The sequence below is a fragment of the Peromyscus californicus genome, unplaced genomic scaffold (genome assembly GCF_007827085.1).
Source record: "Peromyscus californicus insignis strain IS unplaced genomic scaffold, ASM782708v3 Scaffold_6__1_contigs__length_162567912, whole genome shotgun sequence".
NCBI classification, from domain to species: Eukaryota; Metazoa; Chordata; class Mammalia; order Rodentia; family Cricetidae; genus Peromyscus; species Peromyscus californicus.
This window is the reverse complement of record NW_026294584.1, coordinates 152,275,177-152,293,656: the sequence shown is the minus strand read 5'-3', so window position 1 is coordinate 152,293,656 and position 18,480 is coordinate 152,275,177. Positions and strand designations below refer to the sequence as shown.

The following is an 18,480-nucleotide window of genomic DNA, read 5'->3' as shown; positions in this document are numbered from 1 at the left end:
GTGTGGAATGGCATGTATGTGCCCAGATGCACACACAAATAAATGTACTAAAATATTCTTAATTCATAGAAGTTCTTGGTAAATCTAAAACCTTTACGTGAATGACAGTTCTGAACACCTTCAGTTAAGTACTCTTTAAAATAACAAGAATATAAGAAACAAACTCATTGACTGATCTAGGAGATGGATACCTAATGCAACCCAGGGAACAGATATGAAACAGCAATGATTTCTACAGTTATGTACAGATTAGCAGACACTAGCAGGTTAAGATGACAATGGAGAGCATCACACACTAAGAGAACAGCTTCTGCCTCCCAGGGGCTAGTATAGCACCAATGTTGTGTAAACAGTAACTAATTCAGGACATCTGCTGTGTGAGGCACAAGGGTGACAGAGCAGAGACTGCCACTGTGTCTTCAGGGGCCTATGACAACACGTACATAGTACATATAGAGAAATAGAGATCATTTAAGAGACAGCGGAAATCATTAGCTTTGCATGGTAGAGAATTTATTTGTGCAAGTGTGTTATTAGTTTGTGCAATGGAATGCTTTCTTTGTACTCATGTCTGTAGATTAGTCTTGTACATTGATGGGACTGGCTACAGTTTACATACAGGGGACATATTAATACAGTGATACTCAAGGTTTTAGCTGTTCTATGCCTCAGCATCAAGCTAAAATTTTCTTACCCATTGTCTTTCTTCCTCCTGTTTCTTCTGATATTACTTCTAAACTGCTTCCACTGCTCTTTCCTTTTTATCAGCTGCCCCACCACCCGCATTCAATGGTATAGTCCTAATTATCTTTTGTAGCTTTTATTTTTGGTATTTTGATTAATTTGTGACCCACAATTATCTTTTGGTATTGATTAGTTGAAACAATTATGTGAATTTGTGAGGTTTGGTTTGGTCTTTGCTACAAATTATTATTGTACCAAAGGGCACCTTTAATTTACTAGGAAAGCACACACCTAAAATCAAGACAGCGGAGAACATTCAAGATGATCAACTTTGTATCTTGGTTGAATGTAAGAACACTTGTGATACTTGATGGGTAACATACATTTTCTTTCACATTGCTGTTTAGGGGGTCTAGGAGTTCTGATTTGTATAATCAAGTGTAACAAGAACTTTTCTGAGTTACAGACCCACTTTGAATTTTACTGATTTTCAATGAAGATTTTTAATGAAGAATTGAGTGGGATGGGACTACAACAAAATTATTTTAGTTCCATGATATTCACTGTTTAAGGGCCTCAAATTCCAGAATTTAAAATGGATAATTGTAGCCAGGGTAGTTTATTTTGAACTTATTTAATTTTAAGATGCTGTTATTGTCTCCAGAACTCTTAAGAGCCGGGATCTGAGTTGATCATCACGGACAGTGGCCCCTCCAAAGCTTGTTCCCTCTTTTCCCCTTGGCATAGTAGCTGGACCCTTCTCCACGCTGCTTCTTTATGTGGGGCAGAGCGCCTTTCTGAACTGTTGGAGTCCCAGCTCAGATTGCTTCTTAAACCCTTTCCTGGCAAATTCTCTGATCATCACCCCTGAACTCTTTCCAGTGAAATGAAAAGGTAATTTCTAGCGTGCTTGTCTCCTGTTGTACCCCAGGGGTTCTACAATGTTGTGTACTTCACAGGAAAAACTTCAAAAGATGAGACACAGCTCGGCTGGACATGTGAGGGAACAGACATAGATAATACATGACGACTCACCCATATTCAGTTCTACTAGTTGGTGTGTGTTTCCCATTCTCACAGCAGTCTGATGGCATAGGTGGGACTATCTGTTCCTATGTTTCAGATAAAAATAAGAAACTCAGAGAGTTTAGTTTGGGTTTCCAAACTACCACCACACTTTGGTTGAAAGACAATGTCATCTCTGTAAACATTTTACCTCAACCTGATGGCCTCCAACCTGGGGGTTCTTTGTACTCAAGATGTATACGGAACAATGAGAGAGTCAATATACTTTCTCCGAAAGCCCTTTTCGAAATCACAACTCCTCCCGTGACTTTTCTGTTTCTTAGTGGGGTTTTGTTTGTTTGCAGTACGCTAATTCTGTTACTGTGATTACAATCTTTGCAAAGCCCAGTCTTTCTGAATTCTTCCGTTGCTCCAGTGATAGCTGTTTTTATTGTGTTCACCATTTCCTACTGGAATTGCATTTTCTGCAATTTTCCACGTCTTCCAATCATTAATAAACAATTAGCCATACCACTTCTACTTTCTAATTTATTTAAAAAAATTGAATTACTATTTTGAGGCAGAGTCTCATGTAGCCCAATCTGGCCTTGAACTTGCTATGTAGCAGAGGATGGCCTTGAACTTCTGATCCTCTTGCTCTCACAAGCATGTACGGTGATTGTGGACATGCAACACTACCTCAAATTTGTATGGTACTGGGAAGCAAATTCATAGTGTCATACATTTTGTGCAAACACCCCCAAGCTGAGCCCAATTCCCAGCCCCTTTTTCGATTTTCCTACTTTGGCCAGGCATTTTTCCTGATTCAGAACCTCATAGTGCTTTTGTTACTTTTAAAACCCAAGCCTGGCCTATGTCCTTATCTTTTATCTCATAGAGTTTAAATATAAATTTTCCATAACTACCAGATGACTCCACTCTTACTTAGTAGAACCCATCTTGTTTTTCCATGTACCAAACCCTGTAATAATTGCTGAGACTTCTCTTCAAGGTGCTTCTTAAGGATCACAGCCTCTACAGTCTGCCATGATCTTGACTGTATCTGGCATGTATGGTCCAGGCTTTAAACCGGCAGCACACGATCACAGCCTGGTCTGGCTTTAGAAAGGAGTTGAAGTGGAATGGAGTATGAAAAGGCAATACATAATTGAAAAAATCTTGAATCTTTATCTTCCCCTGTACCCATTTCTACCTTCTCTCTGACTCGACCAGCTACCAACCATTTTTGATGTTGACATCACTCCACGCAGGTTAGTGCATAATATTTTCAATAAGGATCCCACAGAAGTTTTAACTTTTATGGATTATCATGCAGTATATGAATATGGTGACATTTACTTTGTATTTTTGATTTTTCCTCTGTGAGCCCACCAGTCATTTTTTTTAGTAGGAAAATGACATACAGAGACAAGGGAAAATCACCATAGAAGAGTTTAGAGCCATTTATCGGTGTATGGCACACAGAGAAGAAATTATTGAGATTTTCAACACGTATTCTGAAAACCGGAAAATTCTTTCTGAAAAAAATCTGACTGAATTTTTAACCCGAGAGCAGTATGAACTGGAGTTAAATTACTCCATTTCAACAGAGATCATCCAAAAGTATGAGCCCATTGACGAAGGTAAGATTACAGTTAAAACCTATCAGTATATTCGTATGTAAAGCGCTTTTGTAAATTAAGATCACCAAATTAAAATTTTGGGGATGGATGAGCTTCTAGGAAGTATAAATTTTGCTTTTGTGTTTATATATCCAATGTATTTTTTAAGCTATAATGTGCAGCAGTGACATTCATCCCTACTCTGTTGGCTAGATCCCTTTGAACTGAACTTCGGAAGTGTTCAGATCCTTTACTGTAGAAGCAAGATGACAGTTCTATTACCTGTGCCTGTAAAGAAAAGTATCTTGAAGGACCATTGAGATGGCCCAGCTGGTAATGACACTTGCTGTCAAGCCTGATGACCTGTGCTTGACCCCCAGAACCCACATAGTGGAAGGAATTAACTTCTGCAAGTTAATTAAACACACACACACACACACACACACACACACACACACACACACACACACACACACACTCGCACATGCACATGCACACATATGCAAACACATGTGCATGTAGATACACATGCACAGACACACATACACTCTAAAGTACTATATACATACAGACACACACGCATATATTTTAAAAATGTCTTAATCTCATGGATATGATGAAGACAAAATCAAAATAAAACAAAACTATAGGCAGCCTGCCATTTTACGCATTTTAAACATATTTATGTTTTAAACATATTTAAATATGTTTAAGTAAGAAACGATGGGCATGTGAAATGCGTATGTGAGAATTAAATGAAAACAGATGTACAAAGTCATGGTCTCCCTTTTTATCAACTGTCTTGTATACAGAGATGCTGGCTTTCCATCACTGTACCCCCCCCCCCCACCCCGATGATCAGCTTGTAACAAGAAGAGACTGATGTTGACCCATGTTCTTAGAGGTCTCAACCCATGACTATCCCTGTTGGTCCACACCTGTGGCAAGTCAATGTGTCACAAAGAGAGTGTGTGTCAGGGAGTGTGTGGCAGTGTGCTTATGATGTGGCATGAGTTCACATAGGCAGCTGCCTTGTGGTGCCTGGGAAATAGTCTTTTCTTGACGTCATCTACCACCCCTGGCTCTGACAGTCTTTCCTTCATTTCTTTTTCAATGATCCCTGAGCCTTATGGGCACTGGTGTGGCATAGAAGTGCCATTTAGCACTGTGCAATTCCACAATGTCTCATTCTTTGCATGTTGACCAGTTGAGGGTCTCTGTGTTGATTGGATCTTACTTCAAGGAGAATCTTCCCTGATGAGGGTGATTAGAACTTGAGGCATGAGGGAGAGGTGAGTTTCATATTTTTGAAACTCATTTTACCTCATGAGGCAGAGGTAAATCCCAGAGGACCTTCTAGGCCAGAGTTAGGGCTGGAGCTTCAGGACAGCATTAAGCATATTGGGAGGACTGTGCCCACTTTGTTACTGACATGATGAAGTACAGTGTTAGTCATAGCTTGACCTGAACACCATTGACCTTTGTTAGTTTTGCAAAAACATAAAGAACTTGCACCAGTATGTGACGCAGCTCACAGTCAAGTCACCAATACTAGCTGGTAAGTTCAGCTGACCTTTTCTTCTTTTAATAACAGGCTCTCCCTAAGGATGTTGTGAGTTGATGGATGGTCTGGCTAATGCTCTTTATGTAGCTGTTGTTTAGGAATAGTCATTTGCAGATGAGTTCTTTCAGAAGCATTGACTTAGTAAACATTATAAAAAAAAAGTCACACTGGCACTATTATCTCTGGGTGGCAAATTAAATATACAAAAGGATAGTGATCGGCACTGTGGAGTTGTATTTTCATTTTAATTTGGGCACTGCATTGTTCTCCCTTCCTTCTTTTGAAGTTCTACCTTTCATAGACACTGTAATATGAAGTCAAGTCTACATTATCAATATAATTATTGATCACCTTTTAGTCTTAAAAGCCAGTGTAATTCAAGATCTTATAGTCCTCAATGCTGCTGAACTCTCTGATCTTGTCTCATGTCTGCATGTCATATGTACCACAACCCTTGAGATTAATTTTCATTACAATCTGGTAATTTTAGAAAGTATTTGTAAAATATCTTGTGTGTGTGTGTGTGTGTGTGTGTGTGTGTGTGTGTGTGTGTGTGTGAGAGAGAGAGAGAGAGAGAGAGAGAGAGAGAGAGAGAGAGAGAGAGAGAGGAGAGGAGAGGAGAGAGGAGAGAAAGCATGTATGTGTGTGGTGGAAGACAGCTTTCAGGAGTTGGTTTTCTTTTTACAGTGGTTCCAGGTATGGAACGCAAGCTTGCTCATCAAGTACCTTTTGCCTACTAAGCCATCTTCTGAGCTCTCCATCTCATGGTTTTAAGTGACACAAAGTTATTCTGTTTTCTACTCTTTATTGCATGTGTATGTGTTCATGTGTGCAGATGTGTGTGCAGAGGTTGATGTTGGGTGTCATCCCCAGTTGCTCTCCACTGTATTTTTTGAGTCTCTCACACAACCTGGAGCTCAGTAGTTTGGCTAGGCATGTGACCATCATGGCCCAGGGACCTTCAGTCTTTGCCTCCACAGTGCTGGGACTAAAGACATGTCTTTTATTTCTAACACGAGTGTTGGAGTTTGAACTCAGGTCTTCGTGCTTGAACAGCATTTTACCAACTGAGCCATTTCCCTAGTCTTTCATTTTCTATTCTATTATTAAATATATTTACTTAACTATTCAGTAGCTTTAAAGGACTACAAGCCAAATCTAATGAATAAATTAATGCAAACTATAGTTGTTGAGTTGCATGATGCTTTTGTTCTGAAACATCCCCATATTCTTGAGTTTATATGGCTTTGAAACAGTTTGTGTATCTATAAAATTTTATGTGTTTTCTTCTAGATTTTTATGTTTTGGCTAAAATAGGAACAGCAGGATTTTTTTTGTTTGCTTTTCTTTTAGTGACAGTGTTTTGAAAGCTGTCTTTACACTTTTATTCTATCATAAACATTGGCTGGCTTATATCACTATATTCTTATGATACACCATTTTTAATGGCTACTTAGCACTGTCCAAAACCTTGAGCTTTCATTTTTTTCCTTCCTTCTATTTATTCTGCTTTCATAAACAATGCTAATGCTAGTATGTATGCACACCACTTTTTATCTAGATTTTGTCTTCTTCAGGACTAATTTCTAGAAATTAACTTGGTTTCTAAGACCTAGACTCTAGTTTAACGTAAAAGGAGCAGACACTAGTCAAAATGAAAGGCCCAACTCTAAAGTGAAAGGCCCAACTCCAAAGTGAAAGGCCCAACTCTAAAGTGAAAGATCCAACTCTAAAGTGAAAGACCCAACTCTAAAGTGAAAGATCCAACTCTAAAGTGAAAGGCCCAACTCTAAAGTGAAAGGCCCAACTCTAAAGTGAAAGGCCCAACTCTAAAGTGAAAGACGAAACTCTAAAGTGAAAGGCCCAACTCTAAAGAGAAAGACCCAATTCTAAAGTGAAAGGCCCAGGCTCTGAAGTGAAAGGCCCAGGCTCTAAAGTGAAAGGCAACTCTGGTCTAAAGTGAATATACATTTTCACTTTCCTTTTCCGAGTCGAACAGAAATCAACAGCAACAATAGCAATGGACATTTGTAGAGCTAAATACTCTACATGGGGTAGCTCTTCTGGTAAGTATTTTTCATGTACTGGGAGAGATTAACTAGCATCCTCCAGGTCACATGACAAACAAATACATTCAAAACCTGGCTTTCTGGATCCAGAGCATAGGTTTATAATTCAGTGTACATTATAGTGAGTAAAAAATTGAGACTTAATCAGCTGAGGGTGATCATAGTCTGGGCCTGCACAGAGCAGAAATGTATATTCACAGCCCAGTACATGTACTCACTGTTCACAGCAGAACTTTTTGTGACAGCTTCTCATGGAAAATCACATGCTAATGAAGGATGGAACACATGAATAAAGCATAGTACACTTGCCTGATGGAATTCTATAGGAAGCATGGAAATGAGTCATGTGTGACTGCAGGTAACCCAGGAATAAACCTCACAAAGAAGTAAAAAACACAAAAAAGCAAACAACAGCAAAAACTAGCATAAAAACCATATACTGGGCTGGACAGATGGCTCAGTGATTTAAAGCACTTGATGCTCTTGTAGAAGACCAGAGTTCGGTTCCCAGTACCCACACTGCCTATAACTCCAGTTACAGGGAATCTGACACCCTCTTTTGGCATCCATAGGCACCTGCATATATGTGGGCATATACACAGACACACAAACACACATACACACACACACACACACACACACACACACACACACACACACACACACACAAGCAGACACAGACACACCCACGAATAAAAGAAACATCTTTAAAAAGCATATACGTACTCTCATGTGCACATACACACACTTAGACACATGTACATACACATAAATAAAAAATTTAAAAATCTTAAAGACAAACCAAACCAACAAAAAGCACACTATGTGAATCCATCTACACAAAGTACAAAAGGAAAACTAATCTGTGCTTATGTCTCCACACACTGATTTGGTACAGTGCCTGGAGAGTCAACAGGGGCTGGTTTCTGGGTACCACAATGGTCGGCCCTTGGACTGTTATCCAAAACAGAAGTTCAGTAACCTATAACAGCCATACTTGTGTATAGTTATAAGATAAAACAAAAATCAAAGGTAATAAAATAATACATGTGTAACTGTTGATGAGGTAGAACTAAAAGAATTAGAAAAATTGTTTCTCAAGGCTTCAGAGATGGCTCAGAGGTTAAGAGCACTTGCTGCTCTTCCAGAGTTAGATTCACAGCACCTATACCGTGGCTCACAACCATTTGTAACTCCAATTCCAAAGGATCTAGTGCCCTCTTCTGACCTCTGCAGGCACCTGCATGTATGTGGTGTCTATACAGACAACCAGATGCAGACACACACATAGATAAGAAGAGTTTATTTCCCAGTAAAGATTTAGAAATATATTAATATTAATTCTAAATATCTATTTTATAAGTATGTTCTACCACTAGGTTTGCAAATGATATATAAGACTTGTAAGTTACTAATGGTATATCTGCATCCTTTTTACTTATTTTTTACAGTGAAGAATAAAGGGCAGATGTCGTTTGAAGGTTTTTCAAGATATATGTCTTCACCAGAATGTCTGCTATTTAAAGAAAAGTGTAAAACAGTCTATCAAGATATGAATCAGCCATTAAATGATTATTTTATTTCATCTTCTCACAACACATATTTGATATCTGATCAATTAGTGGGATCAAGTGACATTTGGGGATATGTAAGGTACTTATTTTGATTCTTTAAAAAAGTTTATTTTCATTAAGTTTATGTGTATGTGTTTGTGTATAGTTCTGTGCAGATGAATGTAGGTGTCCACAGAGGCTAGAAGAGGGTGTTAGATCTCCAAGGAGCTGGAGTGAGCCACTGAATGTGAGAGCTGGGAGTCAAACTCAGGTTCTCTGCAAGAACCGTATGTGCTCTTAACCTCGGTGCCATCTTTCCAGCCACTAGAATCTGTAGCCCAGGCTGTCCTTGAACCCATGATCCTCCTGCCTCTGCCTCTTCAGCATATCCTACCTGGATGTGCCACCACAATCAGCTATTTTGACTTTTAAGTCTCCTGCGTATAAAGCTGCTGTTGTACTGACTCAGTAAGAGTGCTGAATCATGAGGAGATTGTGCATGAAAACAAAACTTAGACGGATTAGGAACGGTAGTTTGTTCCTACATTGATGATCTATCCTTTGGATGAAATGGAAATACAACATACTGTGTATGTTAGCATCACAGGTTTCCCCTCAGGTCCTTCCTGCTGACCTATGCTCCATGGGTCTACACTCTCTGAAGTTTCTTGACCAATTTGTACATTTCTTACAGGGAATAATGACTGCTATGCTTATTTGGAATACACCAGATTTTAACAAATATACTTAGTATCGTTTCTTAGACATCAGGACACAATGTTTTTAGTAAAGCCAATTCATAAATATAGTAAGTTGTGTGGTTTGGTGTTCTAGATAGTAGTTTTTATGAATCAATATGTTAAATAATTTACAGAGATTAAATCAGGCCATTTGGTAACTCCACTTTTGTATCCTATAAGACACAGTGCTGTAACAGTGGGTCCAGCTTAGTCAGCAGAGATCTAGCAGAAAATGAGAATTTTTAGAGGCCTTATTGTTTTCATACAAATTCATGGGAATTGGCAGATAAAAAAGGTAAATGAGTATTTTCAGGGGCTGATGAGACTTATGAAAAAGATAAACCAAACAACATAAGAGAGTGCTATATGGGCTTCAGGGTGTTACTTAACATTGTCAGAAAGGTTTCTCAACTATCCTGGCTGAGGGCAAAGAGGGAGACATGAAAGAATGGAGAAATAATAAGACTTGGCATATTCAAATCTTAGAAGTTAGCGAAAACATCTGGCCACAGGTGTGTGGTAAATGAAGGGTTTGCGTTTGGGGAGGAGAGTCAGTTTGTGAAGATCTTATTGATCGTGGAAAGGTGGGGGAATCATCAGTGAGATTTTCCTGAGACAGTGTCACACTTTGGCACCCTAGGAGCAGGGAAGGTACAACGTGCTAGGTGATGATGACTGTAAGATGGTGAAGACATGGGGAACAGCCAAGATGATGACAAGCTGAAATGCTTTGAGGAGGTAGAACCATGAAAGTGTGACAGGTGATGTGGAAAGCAGTGTAAGTGAGGGAGAGAAATCAAGTTGCTTGGCCCAGTAGCCAAGCCTGTAGGTAGACTGTTGATTGAAGTGTTGATGTTTACTCAAAAGGTTCGTTGTGGAGGATGTGGTCAAAGCGAGAGAGTTAGGGCTTCTGCGCTGAGTTTGTGACACCAACCTGTTTCCCAAGGCCTTTGTCAAGTAGGCAGATGAGTTTAATGTGAGTTTGTAGTTCAGAAAAAACCTTCAAACTGGAAAAATGTAATTGGAAGCCATTGGTTTATAGGTGATATTTAAAACTATGAGACTGAATAGTGTTTTTAAAGGAAAATATCATATAGGGATGATAGAATCCTAGAATAACATAAAACTGTAAATAAATTGATGTGTGTCCAAATTAAACCCCAAGTAAATACTTAAAAATAGAAATTCATAAATCTTATCATTTAAGAATTCAGTATAGTCCTAGTTACAACCTTATGTTAGAAATTTTGATACTATTCCAATTTTTTTAAAGAGGGAAATAAGTTCAAACTGCATCTATTCAGACATACAGGAAATTACTTCTGAATTCCAAGAACTGCTCCAATCAACTGAAAAAAAAATCTGGGTTTGTGTTTAGTTGCATTTCTTCTCTTGTTCCTTCAAACACCTTTGGAAGATAAGCATTAGAGCATCCTTCCAAATGTCTTTGTTCTCCGCAAATGATGAAAGCAGTACACCAGAGTCAGTGTGTGAGTTTCTGGGCCTCCTCTTACCTCTCTCTCCTCTCCCCTCTTCATCACACGACACTTACAACCTTCACATAGCTCTACTTCATATTTAAAATAGAAAGCCAGCAGCACCATATTTAACATTAAACATTTTAATTCACCACAAGCTCTCCAAATATGAGGGCTGTTTTTTGAGACAGGGGCTCAAGTATCCCAGGCTGACCTCTAACTTATGATATAGTTGAGGATGGCCTTGAACTTCTGATCCTCCTGCTTCTACTCCTTATGTGCTGAGACCGTAAGTGTTTCCTGAGGTGCATGGTTTACATTGTGCAGGAGATAGGATCCAGGGCCTCCTGCTTTCAAGGTGAGAGAGCACATTACCAACTAAGCTATATCCCCCAGCCCCAATGCAGACCTTTTTATTTGCAGTTAAAATTCATTTACAAATAAAAAATACCATTCACACAATAGAAAGTAATTTCCCATAAATAAAAACCATAATATTTTATACTGTTGTCTAGGCAGTATCTAAGGGAGATTTTAAAGATTAATAGATGAAATAAAGTTAAGAGTAGGAGTTTCATGCCACAAAGTCTTGTACACATGCTAGAGTACCCGATCAAAGGACCTCTATCAGTTGAAACTAAGGGAGAAGAGAACTAGCCATAAGATTTATAGTGCCCAGCCGGGCGGTGGTGGCGCACGCCTTTAATCCCAGCACTCGGGAGGCAGAGCCAGGCGGATCTCTGTGAGTTCGAGGCCAGCCTGGGCTACCAAGTGAGTCCCAGGAAAGGTGCAAAGCTACACAGAGAAACCCTGTCTCGAAAAACCAAAAAAAAAAAAAAAAAAAAAAAAAAAAAAAGATTTATAGTGACCTGAAGATAACATGGCTACTAAGAGAGAGAGTATTCCCTTAGTGAATGAGAAATAATTCCCCTTTATTCTCAAAAAAGAACCAGAGTGACTAACAAACAGATCCCATGCCTCAGGAAAAAAGTGACTAGCACCAGAGAGTACAACCCACTTAAAACCTTCTTAGTAGGGACCAAACGGTAAGTTCTGAACGTGCAGTTTTTGTAAAGGTTGGTTCAATTATGGGTAAAATCGAAACGGTCTAGAGAAGCAGTGAGAATCAGTATTGTTGACAAATCTTTGTTCAAAGTTTTCTTCCACATCAAGTCTTAGATAGTTCTTTGTGTTGGTACAGAGTTCAAGTTCATTGCCCAACAGAACTTTAGAGAATGGATATTTTGTATGGAAAAGTACAGCATAGTTTGGTTTTGTAATTCCTAAAAGGAGGGCAAAGCAGATGTTCTATCATGGGAATTAGGAAACAGTACAAGTAAAGGTTCCATCTTTTCTAACTTAAAAATCTAAATACCTGCAAAAAAAATTTAGAAACGTGTTCATTTATAATTCTACAAACTTAGCCCAGTTTAATGTTCCTAAAATTTGACAATGCCTTAGCTGCCTCTGCAAGGATTAATGTTGGTTAATCAGTTCCCCTCTCAGAGCCCTCCAGACAGGTTCCCACAGACCACAGCTCTGCAGCTTTCCATTATGGTCCATCACCACACAACCGCATAGAGAGGTATGCATGAAAAACTACACAGAACATAACTAAACTAAACCCCCAGAACATCCAAGAAAGATGGTCTTGGTGATGCCTCCAAGATATAGAAAATCCATTCATTCTCTTTTGCTCAGCTGCCCTGGGTCTCAGGTTCCTCCCATCATTTATCTGTTATTTCCCAGGGAACACACAATTTCATTGTTTCCCTGAATGCAGCATGTGATCAATGTCTATCAATCCACAGTCTCCCCACCATGCTACTACAACGTGGAGCCAGGCTTTCTCACACTCTCATGTTTGAATCAAATGACCCTTGGTGGGAGAGATCCATGCTCCACATAGTAGGATGTTTACCCACATTCCTGCATGCACCTCCAAGGTGTCTGCTTAAATCTCATCACCATCCCCAGTTGTGGCCACCAAAACCACCTCTGCACATTGCTAGACATCTTTTGGGACTCAATACACCTCCACCTGGGAACTGGCCACCTAGACAAAACAGATAACATAAGACTCTTCTGAAAAAGTCAGCCTTCAGTCTTTTCTTTGTGGAGAGAGTAGTTCTATGCTTAGACAAGAGAATTGCTTAACCCATTCTCAAGTAAGTGAGTATCTTTTAGGACTCTGGTGCTTCAACTCAGCCTGGTTTTATGCAGCTTTGCTTCCTCCAAAGATGTAGTTTAGTTCTGTCTCCTTTCCTTTTCTTCTTAGGCACCAGGGCTCCTGTCATTTTCTCATATAAACACAGAACACCAATGGATTGTTAATTCTGTGTCAGACAGTTTTTATGAGCATGCAGCTTCCCATTTTCATGGAACTCAGAGCATAATGAACAATGGACCCAGTGGGAGTCTAACCTATGGCAGTATACCATACCTTTCCACTGTGTCAGCATATGTTAGTCCCCATCATGACATGAACACAGGAAAACAAAAGAAGGAAGATGTATTTAGTTCTAAGCAACTGTGTGTACATGTGAAACAAAAATCTCATTTCCATTATGCGCATTTGAATGACTCCCTAAACGTACCTTTTGTAATCCTGAGGATTGAGCTAAGGCTTTGTGCAGCTTGGAAAGCACCCTGCCACTGAGCTGTATCCCCACCACAGTAAAACATTTTTTTTTTTTTTGCAACTAAATCAAGAAATTATAGTAAACTCTGGTAAAAGCCCAACCTATTTCACACTGATGTAAAAGAATGCCCAAGGCTATCCCTGAAGACCTTAGCAACAGCTCTCTTCATGCACGTTCACCATTATCAACTCAGTGAAAAATCTGAATGCCATCTGCTTCAGTTGCCATGGTTTAAATAAAAGTATATGTTTATTAAAGTGTCAGTCACTCTCTGGGTAAGAACACTGAAAATCCATTTAAACTCAGTGGGTGCAACTGACTTCAGAACCCAAGATAGAATTTATGCATAGATCAAGAAGCCGATTTATTTGATAGATGGCAAATCAAATTAGTTTTAGATCTGAGTAGAAGTGGGAATCTATTTTCCTCAGTTTGGAGAAAGCTGTGAAATTTGTGCATTCTGAAACAGTCACTCAAAATTTTCTCCAAAGAAATTGAGTCAAAGCGGCATAGATAAGCAGGTGTGCAGACTTCTTGTTTTGTATAGCTGGAATAGGGCTCCAGTGGTCCTTGCATGAGGTGGCATGAGACAGTCAAACATGTTTCCTGGGCTGTCAAGCTCACTCTTTTTCACTTGCACAAGCCATGATTTTTCTTTTCTCCTTCCCCTTCTCACCATGTAGCACACTCCCCCAAACTTAGTGTGATGAAAAGAATCAGATACGATCTTATTAAGGTATTTTACTATTTCCAGATGCCTTTGTATAGTACAAGGATGACAAAGTCAACAGCAGTAGCACCATTAGCAATACTGTTTGTGTTGGGGGCATAAAGCTTCAGAAGTGTAACTGGAGGTAGCCATCTTTTCCACCCTAGTACATACATATGAGCATTGTAAAGAGATCAATACAGAGTAAAATGGTTGACTCAGGAGAACCAGTCTGTTTGTATGACACGAATGTTTCTACTTTATAAGGTTGCAATTTTCTAAGGTTCAAAACTTTTCTCTATCGCAGACTGGCTTATATATTTATTTTAAAAGTTCAAATATTTGATCTTAATCTACCCATTGTTCATGGTCTGGGTATGACACTCTTTTGCTTAACTTTTGTTAGTGCTCTTGTGAAAGGCTGCCGCTGTCTGGAAATTGACTGCTGGGATGGGGCACAAAATGAACCTATTGTGTACCACGGTTACACATTGACCAGCAAGCTTCTCTTCAAAACTGTTATCCAAGCAATAAACAAGTACGCCTTCATGGTATGTGCATGTCTCTGCTACAGTCATTTAGAGTTTACTGCTCCCAAATTCTGCAAAGTGTGACCTTTCTTTAAACCTGTGACATTTTAAATTGTGAGCTACAATAGGCAGCAAAATCCATGTGGTTGTCGTTAGTAGCTAAAGGTACATTTATCAAAGTGAAAGGTAGTGAGTGTTCATGGGACCTCTTGTTCAGTCTTGTGTGTGTTGTGCTATGCTAAGAAATATATTTATTTTTCTGATGTGTCATAAACCCAAAGTTTGAGATGTACCAACCTAGACAATAATGACCATTTTGCCCATGCCCAAATATTTTACTTTTAAGACAAAAATAAAATGTGTCAACTAAGCATCATCTCCATTGCTGACATTATTTACAACAGCAATGATAATAACAAATAGTGTTCTGAAGTGTACTTTCAAGTTTAGATTGACTAATTCATTAGTTACAGATGCAAAGATCTAAATTTTCATAGAACTAACTTCACTTGACAAGTCTGATCTGATTTGGGCTGATTTGAGCAATCTCTCATACATTTTTTAAAGGAGTTTTGAGTAATTCTTAGCTCCATTTTCTAAGATGGCTCATGGCATAACTTTAGACTGCTGTGAAATTTAGCTGATTTATTTTCTTAAGAATTGAAACTGTTGGGCAAGACATGGTGGCACATGCCTTTAATCCTAGCACTTGGGAGGCAGAGGCAGGTGGATCTCTGTAAGTCTGAAGCCAGCCTGGAGTGAGTTTCAGGATAGCCAGTGCTGTTACACAGAGAAACCCTGTCTTGAAAAACCAGAAAGAAAAAAAGAATGACAACTGTTGTACCATCAAAGGATTTAACTAAATCCTCCTCAGTAATTACTTAATAAACATGTACAGGGGTTGGGGATTTAGCTCAGTGGTAGAGTGCTTGCCTAGCAAGCATAAGGCCCTAGGTTTGGTCCTCAGCTCCGGGGGGGAGGGGGATTAACTAAACATGGACATAAAAGAGGAAACCTGAAGGTTCAATCAACTCAGTGTTCCCCTCTGAATACATCACTTAATTTGTAAACATAAACTAGAAATCGGGTTATATTTATTTCTTATCCATCATGTGCATCAGAGCCACATCATTCCCACTTCTAAAGGTTTTCAGAACAAAAACTAGACTCCACCCTTGACTCACCAGGTCCCAGGTGACCAGTTTTCTGTGACCTCTGAACTCCTTTGCTTCTCTGTCCCTTATTCATTAGGGTTTTGTTTTGTTTTTTTCTGGTACATCTAAAATCTTTTGTACTTAATGCTCCATTTGTCTAAAATGCTCTTCCCAAATGTTTGAATGACATCCCTCACTTAGTTTAGGATAACTAGATACCGTCGCTAGAGTTTTCCTGCCTGGCCCACAGTCAGGACAAATCTCTCTCACCTGCCAGTCCCACAGCCGCTCAGACCCAACCAAGTAAACACAGAGACTTATATTGCTTACAAACTGTATGGCTGTACCAGGCTTCTTGATAATTGTTATTATATCTTAAATTAATCCATTTCTATAAATCTATACCTTGCCACATGGCTCGTGGCTTACCGGCATCTTCACATGCTGTTTGTCATGGTGGTGGCTGGCAGTGTCTCTGACTCAGCCTTCCACTTCCCAGAATTCTTCTCCTCCTTGTCCAACCTATACTTCCTCCTGCCTGACTACTGGCCAATCAGTGTTTTATTTACTAAACAATCAGAGCAACACATTTGCCATACAGAACATCCCACAGCAAGATACTACAAGGTAATAGATACAGTCTTAAAGTTCAAAGTCCTCACAAGGATGTAAAAGTCTAAATTTTCTAAGATTCCAAAGAACAGAGTTGAGCAATTGGACAAGAATAATAAAAGGATGGGTTGGTGAGACGGCTCAGTGGGTAAAGGTTTGGGCCACCAAGCCTGGCAAACTGAGTTAGATCCCTGAACCCACATGGTAGAAGAAGGAAACACTCTTCACATTGTCCTCTGACCTCCACAAATGTGTATGGTAAGGGTGTGCACATACATGTGTGTGCACACACACACTAAATAAGTATAAGCATAGAAATAGATCAGTAAAAGACACTAAAATTATGAAGGAAGAAATAAAATTTTCTCTATTTTCAGGTGACATGATAACAAATGTAAAAAAAAAAATCCAAACATCCCACAAACAATTATGAGAGCTAGTAAATGAATTCAGTAAATTTATAGAATAAAAATTAATAACATTTTTTTAAAAAATGACCTAGGTGAAAATGAAATTTAAAAAGAAATCTCATTTTTGGTGAATAGCATATAATATGTGTGAATATAGACATATTACAATGTACAATGATGGACATCTATGAGAGTATTATAATGAAATGCATTATTTTGTTAATTAAGCAATCTACCCTCACCTTTGGGGGACTTTCAACACCCAAGGTCTTCTAGGTAAGTTTTCTTCCCATAAGAATATGTTACAACAGTTTCTATGGTAATATACAGCTTCACAAATCTTTTGGGGCCAGGGTTGAGCACTGAGGATTGAAGCCAGGGTTTTGTGCATGCTAGGCAAATGCTCTACCAATGAGCTATATCTCCACCTCTATTTTTACTTTTTATTTTAACTCCAGTTCTTACTTAGTTGCCAAGGCTGCCCTTAGACCCTTTAGCCCAGGCTAGCCTTGAGTGTGGGTGCTTTTCCGCTCAGCCTCCTGATTAATTGAGATTACAAGCCTAAACCCCCAAGCCTGTTGAATACTCTTTATGTAGATTTTTAAAGCCCTTGCTTTGTCAGTTGAAAAGATAATTTTCAATTTAAAGCATAAGCAAAGACTCTTGGAGATGAATTTTGAGATAAAATGTTTAGATGAATTGCATTAGGGCAATTTAAAAGTTCTGATGCGTAACCATAGCAATGGTTCATATTCTAGTCATCTGAGTACCCAGTGGTGCTGTCCTTGGAGAACCACTGCTCCCCTGGCCAGCAGGAAGTGATGGCTGACATTCTGCAGAGTACCTTTGGAGACTTCCTACTCTCCGATATGCTTGATGAGTTTCCAGATAGACTACCGTCTCCAGAGGTAATGCTTTGTCTGAGATGCCCAGATGAAGGAAAAAAATAAAAACAAAAAACAAAGAACATTGTGGTCACCTTCTCGAGTAGGTTAGAGACCAGCACAGATGCTTGGTTTTGATCATTTGACAGAGAAGGTGCTTTGCTACACGTTGTCTAAAAATGCTCTGTTAAGTTTAAGTTATGTTGGTGAAGGAAGAGAACATGCAAATGAAGGACATTCATAGAAACTGGTGATTTCTGCTAATTGTCAACTTGACATAATCTAGAATCTCCTGGGAAGTTGGACTCTGGGCATGCCTGCTGGGGGATTGCCTTGCTTGCATTAACTAATGTGGGAAGACCCATCTTGTGAATGGAACCTGTTCTAACTGAGAAAGCTGAGCACTAGCATGCATGCATTTGCGTGATCAGCTTCCTCGACTTCCTGCAGCTGCTGTGACTTCCCTGCTGTGATGGATTGTAATGTGGAACTGTGACCTGAGATAAATCCTTCCTCCTTCAAGTCGATTTGTCAAGATATTTTAGAACAGTAACAGGAAAAAAACCAAAGCAGATAGATGTAGAATCCATTTTTGGTGATGTACTTTACTTCATCCATAAGTGCAAACTATGGAGGCATTTTAATGTAAAACTTCAAGAATTTGATATACTTTATAGGCAAAAGGTTAAGAAGGAGGTGAGATGCCCAGGTTGTAAGCAGAATCCATATTAAAAATATCAGCAGACAGGGAGTAAACTCCCCTCCTTTTAAGTCAGCCCCTAGGACTCTCCTCTGTCTATATCCTCTTTGCCTGCCCTAGAGAG

General features: G+C 39.2%; 1 protein-coding gene across 1 annotated transcript in view; it reads left to right on the top strand.

The window, feature by feature from the left end:
- Nucleotides 1–18,480, top strand: part of Plcz1 (phospholipase C zeta 1) — a 48,030-nt gene that overhangs the window by 7,789 nt on the left and 21,761 nt on the right. The window contains exons 3-6 of the mRNA XM_052721704.1: nt 3,101–3,332; nt 8,396–8,597; nt 14,473–14,617; nt 17,531–17,680. Coding sequence (XP_052577664.1) covers nt 3,101–3,332; nt 8,396–8,597; nt 14,473–14,617; nt 17,531–17,680 — 729 coding nt within the window. The remainder of the gene's footprint in view (nt 1–3,100; nt 3,333–8,395; nt 8,598–14,472; nt 14,618–17,530; nt 17,681–18,480) is intronic.